At 32.8% G+C, this 14,947-nt stretch overlaps 1 protein-coding gene across 1 annotated transcript in view; it reads right to left on the reverse strand.

Moving 5' to 3' along the window:
- LOC123700322 (nucleoredoxin-like) overlaps positions 1-14,947 on the reverse strand; it is a 38,628-nt gene that overhangs the window by 19,590 nt on the left and 4,091 nt on the right. Inside the window, exon 2 of the mRNA XM_045647504.1 lies at positions 252-482. Within this exon, the coding sequence (XP_045503460.1) occupies positions 252-482 (231 nt within the window). The remainder of the gene's footprint in view (positions 1-251; positions 483-14,947) is intronic.

The following is a 14,947-nucleotide window of genomic DNA, read 5'->3' on the forward strand; positions in this document are numbered from 1 at the left end:
CCGAAATCGTCGCCATACTGCATGACGTTTCGGTATTGCCATGACGCGACCTTGAAATTTTACTCTCAACGCGCCTAAAGAAGTTTCACTTTAAAATTACGTACGTGAAATTGATATACTTATTTAAGAAATTGTCTTGAACTTAATATACATACATAAATTTAAATATCATAAGTATTATTATGTTCAGCTTAGTTATATAAGGTTTTAAATAAAATTAATTAACTCTATATCAAAACAAATGCACATACCCAATGAGCAGCAAAATAAAACACCCTCACAGCATCAGCAGGCAGATCTTCATAGCGCTTGTTCTCATCCCCTATCAGATCCACACCTCGCAGCACTTCGTTCAGCGGTGGAGCTGGCCAGGGGAACCGTTCCCCTTTCGGGTCACTGAGGAGGGCATCCCGGACTGCTCTGCCGCGGATGACTAGGGTGGGTATGCCCACTGCGATACTGTATTTTTGGGTGAGGCGACGCTGTAAAGAGAGGTTATGGAATTGTTAAAGTACATATTGTATAGAAATTAAAGACTTTTTCCAATTATTAGCGGATTAAAAAAACGATTTATTCATTATACTATTGATCCCAACGATTTGAAATTTTGAACGCTTGTACGGTAATACAAACATTTTTGTGAGGTCGTCCACCAATTATTCCGCAGGTTGTATGTTTATATGGTTAGCACCATATAATTATGTAATATAATATAATATTGTAATAAATGTAAGGGCCGATTTTTCTATCCTTGGTTAAAATTTATCCGTCCAATAAAGTATTACATGAACATTTTAAAATGTCACCTGTAAACTTTCATATTATACCGACAATTAGAATACATTTTTGAAATGGTAGTTTAATACGTAATAACGTATTGACGACGAATAAGTTGTGACTAAGGATTGAAAAATCAGCCCTAAAATAATCAAACAGAAGAAAATTACACGTATTCTCCCTGTATGAGACTTTATTCAATAATGTTCATACATTTTACATAGGCAGTACCATAATTTTGTTATACATCGTTGTAAAGAAAACGTAAAAGTTCCGATACGATACATAACATCATGTAATTTATTTGAAGTTCATGCTGTAATTTTGTGAACGAGACATGGCTCGAAAGAGAAGAGGAGTCACGGTAGGATACATTTCGTTTATTCGGGTAGCTCGACCACAAACCGTGACCGTGTGACCATTTCAATTGCATGGATACTGGATGTCCGATCGTTAGTTTTGATAATGTCTCTATAATTTTCTTCAGTTATTACTGAAGCGTGAATTTATGGGAAATATGCCATGTCATTGTTTAGTTCGGTGGGAAAAGCATTATAAAATCCACCTTACTACAGTCAGGTTGTGGTCGTTATTAAGTATGTTTTACACTTGCAGAAGTCTTTATTCCTGAATTAGGTAGGATTAACAGTCTCAGCATGATTGTGAAAGAAGAAATGATATTCTTCTAGAGCTAACTATTTGAATAGTAGCACAGAATAATAACTAGTAGCTAGCTATAGTAGGTACTTGTCCATCGAATGTTTATGGGTGCAATATGTGGACATTGAACACGAATGTTGGATGTCGCAGAGATTGATTACCTAATTTATGTAGTTACAAAATAGGTAATAATCATTTTAAAATGTCATATTAATTCCATCATCCATGCAACGCCAATTACCTCGAAAGCAATCAAAGGCAATGCAGGTAATCCGCCTGTCGATGGCAATCCGGGAGACGTGAGATGGTCTTTTATGAAATGGTTTAGCCATGTCCCTTTGTACGTCATTCAGTACAAATGAGTGTTTACGTTATGTGAAGCTAGAGTAGTCATAGATATGAGGTTTTTGTGAAGTTATTATATACTCGGATTTTATATAGAGTCCAAATCACATTATATTCTTTAAAATAAAATTAAATACATAACATTTATTTTAACTTCCTTCGGTATGTGGATTTTACAATGTTGCACGCATATTAATTAATGAGCATGTAGTTATGATTTGAATACAAGCATTACCTACATTTTCATTTTTAATGAATCTAATATTTACGTAAGACAGCACATGGTGTTTTAAGACATTGTGTGATCCGATATTATTTAACTTTCTCATTAGTAATTTCCAATCTTAAAATTAAGAGTATCAGCAATAACACAGGATATAAAAAGTAATAGTAATAACAGATAACATATAATATAATGTTTTACATTGCAAACAATGCAGCTGCCGTGTTTGCACGATAGCAATTTCGTTGTCCAGTAAATAATAACACTGATAATGAACATGCAACGGGTACTTTATTCGATTAAGCTCTGACTCTATTTGCGAAAATATAATAATTGAACATGAACGTAATTAAACACGCAGAAGAAGCAAAATTAAAATGGCTCTTTGTTTCATTTCCTACTCGAAAATAGAAACCAATATCTGGGATTAAAAATCGCGATCCATCACGGGGTTTCAGCGAAAAAGATCACTATTATTTGCATTATTCGTTCATTATTCGTGGATTTTTTCCCGTGATGTAATCAACTAAAAGCCGACGCTCTCAAGGGTAGAACAAGGCTTCAACAGTGCGTTTCAGTCGATTGGAAATGTTTTGTTTCACGAGTCTATTCCAAATGGAACTCAAAAGACGAGGCTCTGAAATCTGTATGACGCAAGTTTTTAATTCCTTTTACATGGTGTAAATTAGACGATTCTTTGCGGGTGTTTATTTTTATATGTTTGGTGTATGTACGTGTGATTTGCAAATGCGATGTTACATGAATATTTATTACTGATTTGTTTGGTCAGACAATGTGTGAGGTATTATATCTTCGTGGATTGTTTGCGAAGTATCCGGTAAGTTATGAAAACTTTTTGGATGACTAATTTAAGTGTGAAGAACAGATACTTAAAACTATATACAAAAAAATGTACTTATAAAAGGTGTGAAATTAGACTGAAAATAAGTAAATAACATCTGATTAAATAATTGATATCAGCGATCGTTAACCTATAACAATGCGAGAAATCAGTCTCTTTGTTGACCTTTTTACCACTATTCTTTAAGTCCATATTAAACAAAGTGTTATGTTGATTTAACAAATTATAAAATTCAATTCCTAATGAAGACATAAAGGAAATTACAAATACAGACGAGCGTCGTGTTTGTTCATCATTACCGTGTATAAATAGGGAGCCACCGGAAACCGCATTTATTTGAACTCCAAATATAACTGCTAACGGACAGGATTACCTATATATTGGAATACATTTTATTTGAACTCGTAATTGAAATATAAATAATGTATGAGTATATAATGCGGTCCGGTTTTGTATAATAGATGAAAATTCGATTTATGTTAGCTGAAAGTTGAAATAATATGTATTGGGAATAGGATTGTATATAAAGTTAAAGAAAAATGTATGTAGGCTATTATAGTAATAATCTATAGTAATATTATAAAGCCTAAGAGTTTGTTTGTTTGAACGCGCTAATCTCGGGACCTACTGGTCCGATTTGAAAAATTCTTTCAGTGTTAGATAGCCCATTTATCAAGGAAGGAAGGTTATGCGTGATGATATCAAGGAAGGCTTTATATCATCACGCTACGACCAATAGGAGTGGAGCCACGCGGGTGGAACCGCGCGGAGCAGCTAGTTTTAATATATGCAGTCAAAGAGTATACGAAGAAAGAGCATAACATGAAGGAAAAATATGAAATGTGTACTATGTAGCCCTTACTCGATACCGCAGAATTAACTAACGCTATCGAAACGTGTGAATCTAGAAACTAAAGAAACTAATAAAAAACAGAATGGTAGCGCAAATTGCAAAAAAAAGAACATGTTTAATTACGGGTATTAGCAAATTTTTCTACGACCTCCTGACCGTTTTTTGTTTTCCTTCATCATGTACGAGTTTTGCTATGTATACGGGTTTATATTGCAACTACAATAGAACAAGCCACTACCAGGAACCTCTCATCATTTTAATCTCCAGAGTGATCTGAAAGCTTGCAGGAGCAAGAGGTCGTGTGACCTACATTCCTTAGTACTCGCATAGTTACTCATCAAGGGGATTGACGATTGTTATTGTGGTATTTCCTGCAAAGGCCTTTGTTGCGTTGTGAAGGCAAGGCTCAAATAGATCATGTTTCAGTGCTCTTCTTGAAATGTATATGGCTTTGTGAGGTTGAAATGAATACCGTTTATGGCATTGCTTTAGTATTTGTTATTTTTACCACACGTTTATACGTAGTTCCTAAAATTAAACATCATTTTCATAGGCTATAGTAGGTATTCCTTTTTTTTGTTGAGTGAATATCAGATTAACCGAGGACATATAAAAGTAGATCGATAATAGTATTGCTATGTTAGGATATTGTCCAAAGTTTAAATTGAAATTGCAGACATAGAGTCGAAGTCAAACAGCCTGCATTCTAGAACTTTCTAATCAATATATTCAACTTAAAGTTTCCCAAGGACAAATGAGCTAAACTACCCAGTTTATACCAATATTTTGTATTGTATTACGGTGCCCCATCTGTGCGAAGCTAGCCAGGCTCATTATGAGGGAAATGAGCTTCAGACGAGAGGGGTTCACCCTCTCAGGGGCATGAAAAATTGCCGAGCTTATGTAACTTGAATTTAAAGAGAAAATTAACTGGTATCGATTGGGAATATAGGGTAATGATAATATAGATTTTTTGAAACGTTTATATGACTATTGAATGAATGAATGAATGAAACATTTATTGACAACAAAGTATACAAGCCGCACAGAAACAGAAAAAAAGTAAGAACAAAAACATATACATACATACATGAGTAATATAACTATATGTAGGTTGTAAATTTTAATTGAATTTAAGGGTCGTTGGTTGCTATTTCTAGTATTCGACTATTATAAAAGAAATACAAAAAGCAATCGATTTTGGAACGACATTGTTTACTTTAATAGTTAAAATCGACTGATACCTATATTAATAGGGCATAGAAATATGTTTAAATAGACGTAAATGATAATAATAAAAAAAAAATTCTGTGACCAAAAATTTAATTGTGAATACTTGACGAATAAAACAATTGTGGATAAACTGGGAATCTGTCTTGTATTCTTTTAAAACCACTTCTATAGTAACTTTGAATAGCAAAGAATTAATCTCACAATTTTACACACATAAAGCATCTCTAGGCATTCAGCCAGTTAACAATAGGACTCCAGGAAATCAATTGGGAGCACAATAGAGAATTAGAACAAAACGAGCAAGATTAAGAGTCCCCTAGCCGGTAGTTAGCACGGCCGAGTGCCCATTTGTGTAGTACCTTTAGGGAAGAGGGAACGTCATTGAATTTAGGAGGCTATAAATACATACATGAGTAATATAACTATATGTAGGTTGTAAATTTTAATTGAATTTAATTGTTGTTCGTTGCTATTTCTGGTATTCTTTAAATTTTATGGCAATTTTCGGTATTCTTCGTATGTAATAAAGTTGCATATTTCTAATTGTTTTATTTTTATTGTATTTATGATAGTTAGCACGGCTGAGCTACCCATTTGTGTTACCTTTAGGGTGGAGGGAACGTCATTCAATTTAGAAGGCTATACACACGTGTAATATAGCTATGTAGGATGTAAAGTGGTTGTTAATTTTAATTGAATTTAGTGGTGATTAAAATATATTAATTTCTGTGATAAAGACGCGTATTTGAAATTGTTTTGTTATCATCGAATTTTTGGATAGCATGGAATGTTGAAATTTTCATATTCGCTTGGACATAATATTATTATGCTCGAATTTTTAACATTTCTCAGTTTTGGACTACAATATAAAGAAGGAAAGTTGCTTTTAAATGCATAAGTGTTCTAAGGCAAACGATTATAATTTTTAGTTCCGACTTACTTTTATTATCTGGGATATAAATAAAATTAGTAACGATTTTATCTAAAGTCACTTTTATATATAAAACAATAGATTAGAAATATGCTTCTCAGACAGAAATTGGGAATAATTACGCCACTTATTTTTAACGATTAGATTTTATCTACCGATCAATTATAAGCCTTAATTACCCCATGTTATATAACATCACTAGCAATATAATTATAACGGGTCCCTGCTCACCCTAGTCCCCACTACATAACTGTGATTACTTCAACCCTATCTATAGACCTGTATCTGATTGTATTTCATTGAGTCAATTGTTTGTAAACTGTTGTCTGTAAACTGTTGTCTGTTTGGGGTCCTTTTAGCCTAGGAGATAGTATAAGATGGGACAAATGGTTGGAGGAAAGCAGTAGATACTCGTCTTGTAGATGCCTGTTATTGTAGTAGGTAGGATAGGTATTTATTATAAGTTTTTATTAAACTTGGTTTTTATTTAACTTTATATGAATTTTAAACTCAACAATAATTTATGAATTGTCATTTGCTACCAGCAGACACTGATTTCCAAGAAAGTATACATAAACGTTAAATAAGTTGTTTTATTTCATTATGAAGGTATAAGAAGTATGAATATAAAAAGATGACTATTACACGTGCTACAGAACCGCATTGGATGTCTCAAGTTACACGATATTGATTAAATATTCTTAGAAGGATTACTTCTGCATAATTCACAAGAATTTTATATTTTCTTCAAGTTGAAAAATTATCGTAGAACACAGACGATTCGACACGATCGATTTATTATAAGGTTTTGAGTAATATGTTGAAATCATATAGATTATAGACAGTTGAAATTATATAGATTAAAGACATAACCATTTTAAATGAAGTTTTTTATAGGTGAATTTTGTATCTATGGGACCAATACCAGTTTAACGAGCCGGTCTAGGTCTGAAAATTTCAACCGATAAAATAGTGTGAAAGCTCTAAAATTATTAATTCATAAAATTAATCGAGATTTCCTTGTAAGTAACTTTTTCTCTGTTATCCTACAGGATACAAATTATGCACCTGTAAATGAGATATTCTCAACGTCTTAATTACAGTATATATTTCTTACCATACGGTTAAGTCCCTCAAGTATGAAAGTGTCGCAGGCTGTATGAAAGACGAGGGCTCTTGTCAAGACGTCAACCCTTGGTGCACCACAAAAGGAGCTTGCTGGGTAATTTTATGAATGACTCGGGCCCGCGGGTTTTCTTGTATAGACGTTAGTTATAGCCTATTTATTTTGTATGGTTTGTTTTAAAGTGACAATAAGAAACTACCTACATAGTACATATGTATATAGATAGATGTATGTGCTGTAGTTTAGTTCTGGTGAAAAAGAAATGCCTTAGGTGTACCGTGTATTCAAAATGATGGTAGGATTTATCTTTTATTTTGATATATTTAATAGATAGATACAGTGTCCTTGAGTCATTATTTAAAGGAACAAATATCCTGATATTCGGATCTACAAAGGTTAATTCCAATTCATGCAGGATATTTGTATGCAGGAAGTAAAAATAGATGCATGCATTACATCATGGACCAATAAACTCTTATAATGGTCCATGATTACATACAAAAAATAAATAAGAAATGATAATAGGTACAGAAATGTTAAATATTTCTTTCCGTTTATACCAGATTGTTCATGTCTCAATATTGTGACCATAAATTAAACCCAGGATCATTCAATCTGCCAATTCAAAGGACCATAAATTCGCTGTATCATTCTGATAAAACAGACAGATACTAAATCACTTTACCTCAAGTTCCATGCCAAAAATAGCAAGTAAGTACTTGTGACGTAAGCTTTAAACAAAAATGAGGTAACCTATACAATGGTATGACGTCACAACACGCAGGACTAAGGAATGCTGATCTGACTAAGTTTGAGATATACCTATAAGTCCAGTTTGGTTGCAAAATTCTGGGAAGAATTTTGTCGTTGTATTTTATTTGTGGTTATTGATTTATATAAACATACAAGTAAGTGCATGTGATGGACTTCGCAAATGGGTATAATATTGATTTATAAATCGAAAACTGTCTAGGTATTTCTGAAAATATCACATTGCTACAAGAATTATTAGAGGTAGTCTAGGGACTACCAAGATAAGCGTAATTAATAATTCCAAGAGATGTAATTAAAAAAATGACAAAAAAAGCCAATAACGCTTTTCTAAGAATCACACTAATACAGATCAGGTTACATTATAAACCTGTTACCTGACCCTCCCTCTTCTCTCTTATAAAATGTTTATCAGCTAAATTATTTAGTTACAAAAAGAGTGTGTGCAAGCGCCCTTATACTAAATTACATTTCGATAACATACCCACCTATATTCTACAAAATGCACTGAGTTTATATTCCACACAATGTATCCTATATCCTACCATAACACCTTTCTATCATATTACCTTCGCAATCTTTATCCTTCCATAAACGTGCTGAGCATACGAAAAGGCTTATAAAGTTGAGATGCGACGTGTATAATAAGAGAGTCGTAAAGTCAAGTAAAATTGGATCATTTTAGTGGGAGATTTAGAGAAAGTCACATATGACTTTGACTAATTAAAATTGTAATTAAATTAATTAAAGTCAACGTTTGATACTGTTAGCATTTTTGAAATACGAATAACAAAGAATCATATTCGTTCAATCATATTACCCATAAATTAATTATTAATGACTAGCTGTGCCCAGCGGTTTTACCTGCAGTGCTCCACTCCTGTTGGTCTTAGCGTGAAGATATATAATTATAGCCTTCCTCGATAAATGGGCTATCTAACACCGATATAATTTTTCTAATCAGACCAGTAGTTCCTGTGATTAGCGCGTTCAAACAAACGAACAAACTCTTCAGCTTTATAATATTAGTAAAGATAAATCGTGTAAATAAAAGAGCTAGGGTCCCGAGAGATTTTGTCTGACAATTATTATGTTTATTTATAGAGGACGAAATCAAATTCAATGAGATAATACAATGCTGAGGGTAAGGTCGTCTCGAAGTGACTATATCTCCGTTTATATTCGGATAAAATTATACTACCCTCAATATAATGTAAAAATGGAAAAATAATTTTAAATATGAGCTTCAAGCTTTGTGTTTAATCGCCTTCTTGTCTATTTATTAGAGTGCTTCAAAGAAAGTGCCGTAATATATGAATAAGGTACTTTATTTTACACATTTTTTAAGGTACTCCATTTTTATATGAAAGATGTGCTTATTGAATTGAAAGATTAAAATATAAATGTATTCGTATACCACAACATATAGCTTATCAATTCCAATGGTTCCGCGAAATACATAACGTTTGTCCCATCTAGCATTAAGGAGACAGACAGTATAAAATCGTGACCGCTGAAGAAAATATTTTTAACGAGAGCAAAAGTAATATTATTTTCCCGTCTCTATTACTTGAAGAAATATTCCGTTTACAAAGAAAAACCGTTGGCTTCTAACAATATTGTATTGCATTGTCGTTTCTTTGAAAGTCTTCATTGAACATTCCGTTTACTGTGAAGCTAAGTTTAATAAGAATGTGTACAGTACTTTGCTTTTTATTAAATTTTATACAGAACCTTTATTTATACCGAATAAATATAGAAAGATCTAGAATTTAAGCCTGTTAAATACGTTACAATTACGATTTAAATTAGAACTTTTGCCTACAAGACAAATCAAATAATATTCAATGTGAATTTTTGTTGTTTCATTACAAACATACAAATATAAAAATATTTTTTCCTTTTTTATGTGAACCAATAGAGATTAAAAATAATAAAAAAAACTCGACACCGTAAAAAAGAGAAACATAGTTCTGTTAAAATTTATTAACAGCTTACAAAATTCTACCCCAGGCAAAATCCATGTAGGTACACGAATACAATATAATATCCCGGTAAGCACGCAAACATGGACACCCAACCATGTGACTGTGTGCATGCGTGTGTGTGTAAAAAAGTGTACACAGAACAGCACAGGAAGTTATTGTTCCGCAGTATGCTTCTATCCGCATCGCTCAACGGTGTACTATTGTTGGTATGTTTTCGAAACGTTGTATACGATACTTATATTCTTCTTTTTTTGTCTATGGTCCTTTCCGATTCTAATAGAGATCTATTACGTGGACACTTACGAATAAAACTGCTACAAAGTAATTTTATTAATTTCTATCGAAACTAAGTTAATTAATTTATTTCTTAATTCGATACTAACTCAAGTTATTAGTCTCAACTACCATTTTATACAATTCTTAAAGCAGACTGCTATCTAGTATAGCTATAATTCGACTGCATATTATACTCAGACCGATGAAGTTACATATATTTTAGCCGCTATTACTACATAATAAACAAAATCGCTGTCGCTGTCTGTCCGTCCCTTTGTATGCTTTAATCTTTAAAAGTACGCAACGGATTTTGAAATGGTTTTTTATAGATATAGAGTGATACAAGTGGAAGGTTTAAGTTAATAATTTGTTAAGTTTTCTACAAAGCGGGCCAATCTATTACCCTTACATATCATAGCGGGCGGATAGCCATCTAGTATCTATACATATAATAAAATCGTAGGAAAGTCAAAACTGTACATTGAATATTTTTTTAAAAGAATACATAATAATCTATACATATAATAAAATCGTAGGAAAGTCAAAACTGTACATTGAATATTTTTTTAAAAGAATACATAATCCATGATCTATAATCGATATAGAAGCCAAAAACATATTTTTTAGAATTTTTGTCTGTTTGTCTGTTTGTCGGTTTGTCTGTTTGTCTGTTTGTCTGTATATTTGTCCGAGCTAATCTCGAAAAGTACCGCATAGATTGACTTCAAAATTTGCATGAATATTACTAACAGGTCGGGTGAGGCTTTTATATACACATTATCATGCTATCACCTCCGGGGGAGGAGCTGTGAACCTTTATTTTTCTAACGTATTCCGTGTATTACACAGCGTACAATCTAAAGACTCATGTTTAAATGTTGTTTTTTGGTAAGCCACGCTATTATCTAGCTTTACACTATAAAAACTACGTCATTTACGTAATTTTGGCAGAGAAACAGTTTAATGAATCTTAGTAGTATAAAGACAAATTTGAAACAGCGCCATCTATGAGACTTCATTAAAATCAAATCAATTTACATGTTTAACGCTTCTTGCAAATTTATAATTAAAAATTAAATAATATGATGTTGGTGGGGTTTTTAATTGTACTTATTTATTTAACTTTTTAACCCATGTCTTCCCAGAGTCCACTTCAGGTGCTTATATTTTATGTGAATATACTAAATAAAATTTTACAAGTGAGGGTAGATGTTTATTATTTGATGTCAAACAAGACACTATTAACAGTTAATTGTGACATTTTAAAAAATCCTTCTTGCGTCCCCACAAAAGGTAAGTTGTAGCTTTTATATTTATTCTTTATTAATTAATTATATAGTTAGACTCATGTTTTTAATTAGAATTGAAGTTACGACAAAATAAGAAAATGATGAAATTTTATTTTTATGTATAACTTTTACAAGACTATATTAAACGCCCAAAGAAGGTCACTTTAGTTCTTGATAGAATTTTATTTGTTAGTAGCTTTTTAATAAAATTAGGTAAAGTAATCTTTTCTTTTATTTTATTTACAGATTCAATGTTCATAAAAATTAACGATTTGCATGAGGATGTAGTAGAAATAAGTATCCTGGCGCGTGGTCAATTGTTGACTGAAGTTAATTTGCAACATATGGTACAATCATTGGAAGAATCTTGGGTAATTTTAGAGGATATTTTTCGGGAATGAGAAAAGGGGCAGCCAACTACGTATCAGCGTGCGTGCGTGAGAATCTACCTACGTTTTAGTACCAAAAAAAATGTTATTTTGAAACGTAAATATTGCACTCACAACTACTGTACAAGTATGATTTTTAATCGTGCTTTACTGTCATCTGATTGTTTTATTATCGTTATGGCTATCGCGGTACAAATCGTACTGGGATCAGAGTACATATTATTTATCAATTGGTGTGGTAATATACGTACCACACCAAGTAAAATATTTACAATCATACCAAATGGATTAACACGGTATGTACATAAGGCGGTCTTATCGCTTACTAGCGATCTCTTCCAGACTGCCCAAGGTAAGAGATAAAGAATTATACTCATGATCCAGCAATTTTCAACCGAAAAAGAAGTTTTTCTGTAATTGGTAGTTGTTTCATTTATTTATTTTAAATACCTAATTTTACTTTTATATTTGCCCATTTGCATTACATTCAGCTTCCATAAAACTTATAAAAATTTTATGTTTATTTCTGTCTAATATAAATACTCTTTTTTAGATATAAATAACAAAAACAACTTTTTTATTAAAATTTAGTACCTTGGGAAGATATTATCTATGTGTTAATAGAACAATACATAAAGGAAATTATGTTACGATTTTATACAATGAAAATATGTAAAAAAATATTAGCAGGTGTAATTATTAAATTGATCCCGAACCCAAAACTGTAGTTAATTTTTTTTGTCATTTAGTGTTTAATTCATGTCAATTGGTTCATTAATAAAAAAAAATATGATCATTTAAATAATCACGGCGAACATTTGCTAAGGCATTCATGTACAAGGTGTAATCGTTCAGTATGCACAGGCGATTTTTTTTTGTAAGTATTACAGATAACAAAAAACTTTAAACTGATATCGAAAGTACTAAACCTAATAATGGCCGTAATCATTTTTTTTAAATAAATCGAGAAATATAAAAAAAATATCTTTAAACCCTCCCATACATTAAGTACATAATATGAAATATGAATATCCCATATACATTTAATATGAAAGATTTTAGCTTTCTTTTTCTTTTTTTGGTTGTCTGCTTTAATTACTTCGCAAATTTGAAGTGGCATTTTCCACGCTTTTTCCGGACATTTTCACGCATTTTCCGGGCAATTCCTCACGCATTTTCCGGGGATTTTCCAGGCATTTTCCACGCCTTTTCCGGACCATTTCACGCATTTTGCGGATATTTTCCAGATATTTTCCAGGCATTTCCCAGGCATTTTCCTGACATTTCCCTGACATTTTCCGGAGATTATCCAGGCATTTTCCACGCTTTTCCGGACATTTTCACGCGTTTTCCAGATTTTTTCCGGGAATTTTCTGGGTAATTCCCAGGAAATTTCCGGGGATTTTCCAGGCATTTTTCACGCTTTTTCCGGATATTTTCCAGATATTTCCCAGGCATTTTCCAGGCATTTCCCAAGCATTTTCCGGACATTCCCTGACATTTTTCCGGGGATTTCCAGGCATTTTCCACGCTTTTTCCGGACATTTTCACGCATTTTCCGGATATTTTCTAGATATATTCCAGGCATTTTCCAGGCATTTTCTGAACATTTCCCTGACATTTTCCGGAGATTTTCCAGGCATTTTCCACGCTTTTTCCGGACATTTTCACGCATTTTCCGGGGATTTTCCAGGCATTTTCCAGACATTTCCTGACATTTTCCGGGAAATTTCCAGGCATTTTCCACGCCTTTTCCGGACATTTTCACGCATTTCTTGAATATTTTCCGGGCATTTTCTGGGCATCTCTCAGGCATTTTCCGGGGATTTTCCAGGCATTTTCCACGCTTTTTCCGGATATTTCCCAGACATTTCCCTGGCATTTTCCGGAGATTTTTCAGGCATTTTCCACGCTTTTCCCGAACATTTTCACGCATTTTCCGGATATTTTCCGGGTATTTCCCGGACATTTTCACACATTTTCCGGGGGATTTTCCAGATATTTTACAGGGGGCATTTTCAATCCAGCAATCCAATCCGGCAAGTATCCAGCAATCAATTCCGGAAAGTACGTAAGTTTTTTAGCTTAGATTAGTAATAAATTCTATTGACAATTCTATGAATTGTTTATGGTAGTACGTGTTTACTAAATAATTGTATGTAAAGTAGTAACTACCTACTATGCAGTCGCTATTCCACGCGGACGAAGTCGCGGGCACAGCTAGTTTCATAATAAAGGCCACAAAACGTCTAACACTTGGTCACCCGATCGGATGTAGGATGCACAAACTTTTAAACCATGACCGACTGCGGCACACCGCTAATGAGTTCCCATAAAGCATAACTTCTAGTGTCGCTACAGCCAAAGGAACGGCATATGCGGCATGAATATAATGCTCTACACCTTGCTACTGCATGGCTTGTACTTTGTGGCATGTTTTCAATAGGCTAGTACTAGTAGCTATGGAATATGTTACTAAATAGTTACTAGGTACCTGCTACGGTCTATACTCTGTAACATGGTGTTGCGAATTAAGCTTTTTTAACAATAAAAAGTTCGTGTTAGTAGAGCTTGATTTTACGTGGGTATTATATTTAAAAGTTAAAGTTTTAACAGAGTTAAATCACGTTCAAAAATCTGTAAACTATTCGCATTTTTTTAAAATAGTGATTACTTATTTAGTTACTTATAGGTATAAGATATGTTACTTATTAGCTGTTCTGAAAATTTCTAAACATTTCATTTGATTTTTTTGCTCTACCCTAAAGGGCTAATTAATGGAAAAGAAATAATTAAGTGTTCAAAAATACTAAAACGATGATCTTTTATCGCATATTGTTGCAATACGAGATCCATGCTTGCGTGTCTACCAAGCTGCGTTCTATTTTGAGCAGTTAGCGCTCGGCTGGTTAAATCGATACCTACCCTAATATAATTACAGTCTGTCTGTAATCTGTACATTTTATCATTTTTTGCCTGAACAGAGATCCATAAATGGTGTTTGTAGATAGTATTAGTGAAGGTTTTTTTTTATTTTTAAGCGTTTTAAGTCAATAAATGCTCTCACAATTATTATGGAACTATATTTTCTATCACCAAAATTTATTTTTGTCATCAAGTTGTATCACCTAATAAATAGATCTATCACCACGAAATATTTTCGTTCTCAGATAAACAAAAATTGTTCCCAGGTATGAATTATCAAATTAATGTTAATATATGTG

Source organism: Colias croceus, chromosome 19, assembly GCF_905220415.1.
Source record: "Colias croceus chromosome 19, ilColCroc2.1".
In the NCBI taxonomy this organism is placed as follows: domain Eukaryota; kingdom Metazoa; phylum Arthropoda; class Insecta; order Lepidoptera; family Pieridae; genus Colias; species Colias croceus.